The sequence below is a fragment of the Scyliorhinus canicula genome, chromosome 2 (assembly GCF_902713615.1).
Source record: "Scyliorhinus canicula chromosome 2, sScyCan1.1, whole genome shotgun sequence".
Classification (NCBI taxonomy): domain Eukaryota; kingdom Metazoa; phylum Chordata; class Chondrichthyes; order Carcharhiniformes; family Scyliorhinidae; genus Scyliorhinus; species Scyliorhinus canicula.
The window spans coordinates 278,595,589-278,601,100 of NC_052147.1; the positions used below are offsets into that span (position 1 = coordinate 278,595,589).

The following is a 5,512-nucleotide window of genomic DNA, read 5'->3' on the forward strand; positions in this document are numbered from 1 at the left end:
AATCGAACGCAGGTCCCTGGCACTGTGAAGCAACAGTGATAACCACTGTGCCGCCCAGCAGGCCGTTCGGCCCAAATGGCCCTCCCCTTCCCGCCCCCCCCCCCCCCCCGCCCCCCCACAGCAGCCAACCCTATCAGCAGCACAACATGGAAAGGCACCATGCACCAGCAGAGGGGATGAACCGTACAGCCCTGTCTCAGTGGGGGTGGGGGGGGGGGGGGGGGGGGGGGGGTGGAAAGCGGGGCCAGCTGTTCAAAGGTTCACTGCCTTCGGCGGAACGGGAAAATCCCATTGGCGGTGGGGGAGGCGGTAAAATTCTGCCCGCCAAATATGTTTTGGCAATGGTGGCGGAAGATAAATATTGCACAAATGTGCGCAGCAGCCTGCTCCTTGATACCTCTGAGGGATCTGACGATCTGGCCAAGCACATCTCTCCCTTTCTCAGAAGATCAAACCCACTTTCTGACCATATGCCCCAAGCTCTACCCTCCATAGACAACACACTTGGTTGACTTCTAAACCAGTCTTTATGATAATTAAAAGTACTTCAATTGTGTTGGGGGTGAAGCAACTTTAATTGGAATAGATCCCCACCACCATCTAATAACTTGCCAATGTTCCCCAACACCCCTCATGAATGACCAATTCTCCAAAGTGCCAAGAAGAAGGAACATCGTCTTTCGTCGCCTCAGGATGTCCAAACAGTTTGATAGCCAATTAAGTAATTTTGAAGTGTGGCCACTCTTGTAGTGTAGGAAACACAGAGGTCAGTTTGGCTCACAGCGCGACCCTATAAACAGCCATGTGTCAGGAATGTGGACCAAGAGCTGGCAAATGGGATTGGGAAGGTAGTTCAGGTGCAGACACGATGGGCCGAACGGGCCTCTTGTGCACTGTGTATTCCTGTGATCCTCTGATAATTAGCCAGAGTTCATGGGGGACCCATTGGCATCTCTCTGCATTACAGACCCGCAACTGGTTATGTAGCTTGAGGTGCGTCACTGGGACAGGCGAGGAGACAGATCCCAATAGCCCGTCTCAGCCAGGACGAGACTTGAACCCGCGCCGTTCCTTTCTTTAATCGTTCATGGGATGTGCGAGTTGATGGCAGGGCCAGCCTTTGTTGCCCATAACTAATTTCCCTTGAACAGGTCGTTAGGCCATTTCAGAGGAACAGTTCAGACTCATCCATCATTGCTGTGGGTCTGCAGTCACATGTAGGCCAGACCGGGTAAAGGTGACAGATTTCCTTCACCGAAGCATATTACAGGCACGCCAGATAGATTTCTACCACAATCCACAGTGGCTGTGGTCATTAATACTGAGACAAGCTTTATAATTACAGATTTATTCCAGGTAAATCCCATTTTTACAGAATACCAATTTGCCAGAAATGCTGGTTCCATGGAATGAAAGTGTGCGTTACTTTGGTTTATTTTTTCCGTCAATTAAGCTGAAATGTTCCGTCACTGAAATTAATTTATTTAATCGTTTGCTGATTCCTCTTTGTTTTTGAGTGTGTGATCCTGCACTGCATTATGTTGACTGTATCACTGTTCTCTGATTATTTTAGTTTATCTTACGACGGAATGCCGGTTTTAAGGAAAGTCATCTTTTCCGGAATGAGCACGGCCCTGACCCATTCCGGAAAAACGGGATTTAACCTGCAATTGAGTTTAACTCCCACGCACGGCATTTGCGGGATTTGAACCCATTGCTCTGGGGATCAAAGTATTCCCCCAAGCCTGTGATTTACTACTCCGGTGATATGACTACTACACCACCGTCTTCCTTCAAATGCTGCCGTTAATCTCAAACACACGCCGACCCATTTAGCCAACTGGGCAGCAGTGGTTAGCACTGTTGCTTCGCAGCGCTAGGATCCCAGGTTTGATTCCCGGCTTGTGTCACAGTCTGTGCGGAGTTTGCACGTTCTCCCCGTGTCTGCGTGGGTTTCCTCCGGGTGTTCCGGTTTCCTCCCACAGGTCCCGAAAGACGTGCTTGTTGGGTGAATTGGACATTCTGAATTCTCCCTCTGTGTACCCAAACAGGTGCCGGAATGTGGTGACTAGGGGCTTTTTCACCTAAAACATAACCCACACACCATTAAGTCTGTCTTAGTCAGTTGAAGTCCATCCTTCCCTTGATGCAGAAATATTAGTTATTGGGATTTTCAATTAATTCCTTTCAGCAGCTAATAAAGGGTCAGGGGTCAGGGGCCTTGACCCTGTGCCCAGTGGAAATTCACCTGGGCCGCAAGCTCACACACCGTCCGAGCCATAATCCTCCGCTGAACAGGTTGCCGTGAGAATGAGAATGCGGACAAGTTTGGCTGTAACACCTAGTGTACAATTAACACGGAAGGGGCCGAGAGAAGATTGGCGAGGAGCCTTGCGAAAGTTCAGCAGGGTGAATGAAGAAAGCACTTCCTCCCTCTGTCGGGCAGCACGGTAGAACAAGTGATTAGAACTGGAGACTGTCACCTCTCCCATGGGCATGGGTGGAGGATTTGGAGGCACAGATGGAGATGACTGTCTGTCCCTCCCAACAGACGATGTTCTCTGCCTCCATGGAAACATTTTCCGCCACACACTTTGACCCCCTGGTTTTGCTGCAGATTAAAAATCGGCCAATCATTCCTCTCACTATCATGGCACACGCAATGTGTTCCAATACGTCTATTTTTTGGATTTCCATTGCTGTACAGTCACAAAAAAATAAAATTACTTCTTTCATGAAGACAATTCCCTTGAATACGTGACCCGTCTCTCTCTCTATGTCCATTCACATGTCAGGGGAAAGTTTAGGCAGGCTGGGACTGCGAGGGAAAACCCAACAGAGAGAAAGATAGAGAGAGAGAGGGTGAGAGTGGGCAATAGAGATAAAGACGGAGAAATAGACAGAGAGAGACAAAGATAAGTGGGCAGCACGGTAGCACAGTGGTTAGCACAGTTGCTTCACCGCGCCAGGGTCTCAGGTTTGATTCCGGCTTGGGTGACTGTCTGTGCGGAGTCTGCACGTTCTCTCCGGGTCTGCGTGGGTTTCCTCCGGGTGCTCCGGTTTCCTCCCACAGTCCAAAGACGTGCAGGTTAGGTGGATTGGCTATGGTAAATAGCCCTTCCTGTCCCAAAACTTTGAGTGGGGTTACTGGGTTACAGGGGTGGAGAGCTTAAGTAGGGTGCGCTTTCCAAGGGCCGGTGCAGACATGATGGGCCGAATGGCCTCCTTCAGCACTGTAAATTCTATGAAAAGAGTCGGAGACACAGAAAGAGAGCGACCGAGAGCGAGATGGATAGAACAAAGTTATATTTATGAAAAGATTGAGAGAGAAAGGCAGAGGAGAGGAGAAGAGAAAGAGACAGAAAAAAGGGACAGAGGAGAGAAAGGAAAAGTGAAAAAGTCACAAAATAGATATTACAAGAAGGCAGAAAGAGAACGCAAAGAGAGAGAGATACAATGCGAAAGGCACAGAGTGCTGAAAATTAATTTGAGCAGATACTCACCACCAGAGGCTGATGATGTTGGCAGGACAGAGGAGAAACAGGAATAGGGCTAGTTGCCCTCGGGACACAGAATCCATCCTCAAGGCGGCGGAATCAGACAGCCAACAGCTGGACACTCAACTCAGGTGAGGACTGGACACTCTGCTCAGGACAGGAACTGGAAACTCCCCTCACGACATAACTGGACACTCCGCTCGGGACAGGAACTGGACACTCCCTCACGACATACCTGGTCACTCAGCTCGGGACAGGAACTGGACAATCCTCCCAGGACACGATACGGACACGCCTCTCGGAACAGAAACTGGACAATCACCTCAGGACATAACTGGACAATCCTCTCAGGGTGGAAACTTGACAATCCCCTCAGGACAGGAACTGGACAATCCTCTCAGGAACACGATCCGGACACTCCACTCAGGACAGGAACTGGACAATCCTCTCAGGAACACGATCCGGACACTCCACTCAGGACAGGAACTGGACAATCCTCTCAGGACACGATCTGGACACTCCCCTCAGGACAGGAACTGGACACTCCCCTCAGGACAGGAACTGGACACTCCCCTCAGGAACATGATCCGGACACTCCTCTCAGGACACGATCCGGACACTCCTCTCAGGACACGATCCGGACACTCCTCTCAGGACAGGAACTGGACACTCCCCTCAGGACAGGAACTGGACACTCCTCTCAGGACAGGAACTGGACACTCCCCTCAGGACAGGAACTGGACACTCCTCTCAGGACAGGAACTGGACACTCCCCTCAGGACAGGAACTGGACACTCCTCTCAGGACAGGAACTGGACACTCCCCTCAGGACAGGAACTGGACACTCCCCTCAGGACAGGAACTGGACACTCCTCTCAGGACAGGAACTGGACAACCCTCTCAGGACAGAAACTGGTCAATCCTCTCAGGACACGATCCAGACACCATCCGGACACTCTTCTCAGGACAGGAACTGGACACTCCCCTCAGGACAGAAACTGGACAATCCTCTCAGGATAGAAACTGGACAATCCTCTCAGGACAGGAACTGGATATTCCTCTGCGCTGGGCTTGGGTCAGGTGTAACACAGACTGGCTGGAGTCTGAAATCTGGATTCTAGATCTGGAGTCTGGAATCTGGAGGCTGGAATCTGGAGTCTGGATTCTGGAATCTGGAATCTGGAGGCTGGGGGCTGGAATCTGAAGTCTGGACACTGGAGGCTGTGGGCTGGAGGCTGGGGGCTGGGGGCTGGAGGCTGGAGGTTGAGGTTTAGTTTGATGTCTCCCCGGCGCCCAGGGCTGGGACCTCTGCGGTGCTCTGGAGGAGCAGGAACCGGGAGGGGGGTGAGCGGCTGTCCCACTCCGGGATAGGCGGCTCCCCGGACACTCTCGCTGGGCGCTGCTGTGTGGCTGAGTGCAGATGGGGACTGGAGGGAGGAGAGGAGCTTTGGGTCGGTCACTGGGGCAGGCTCCTCCTGCTACATGGGGAGGGGAGGGAGGGGAGCTTCCTCTGACTGTCACCTACCTGTACCCCCTCACCTGAATGTCTACCTGGGGAGGAGCTGGAACTCTGAGGGATAAAGTCAGGGAGAGGGGGAGTGAAGGGAGCAGCTCATACTGAGAGGCACCTCCAGTCAGCCAGACCCCTTTCCCAAATTCCTCTGCCCAGAGTTCCCTCCACACCCTCAAAATCCCAGCAACTCAATGTGGGGAATGGGTCAGAGCTGGAAAACCAGCCACTCCTCTGTTCCTGGGGGGGGGGGGGGGGGTCTGATCCCTTTCCACCTCCTCAACTACTGGAACAAACTTTTCCCCCACCACCCAAGTCAATCTCGAAACAAAATAAAATGTAATAACAAAATTCAAACACTGGCTTAGAGAGGAGAGGGGGAAGGAGAGAGGGAAGGAAAGAGGGAAGGAGAGAGAGGGAAAGAGAGGGAAGGAGAGAGGGAAGGAGAGAGAGAAGGAGAGGGGAGAGAGGGAAGGAGAGAGGGAAGGAAAGAGGGAAGAGAGGG

The 5,512-nt window shown here is 52.0% G+C and overlaps 1 protein-coding gene across 1 annotated transcript in view; it reads right to left on the minus strand.

The window, feature by feature from the left end:
* wnt6b (wingless-type MMTV integration site family, member 6b) overlaps positions 1-5,231 on the minus strand; it is a 126,027-nt gene extending 120,796 nt beyond the window's left edge. The window contains exon 1 of the mRNA XM_038790113.1: positions 3,504-5,231. Coding sequence (XP_038646041.1) covers positions 3,504-3,580 — 77 coding nt within the window. The 5' untranslated portion in view covers positions 3,581-5,231. The remainder of the gene's footprint in view (positions 1-3,503) is intronic.
* Between the last annotated feature and the right edge of the window lie 281 nt (positions 5,232-5,512).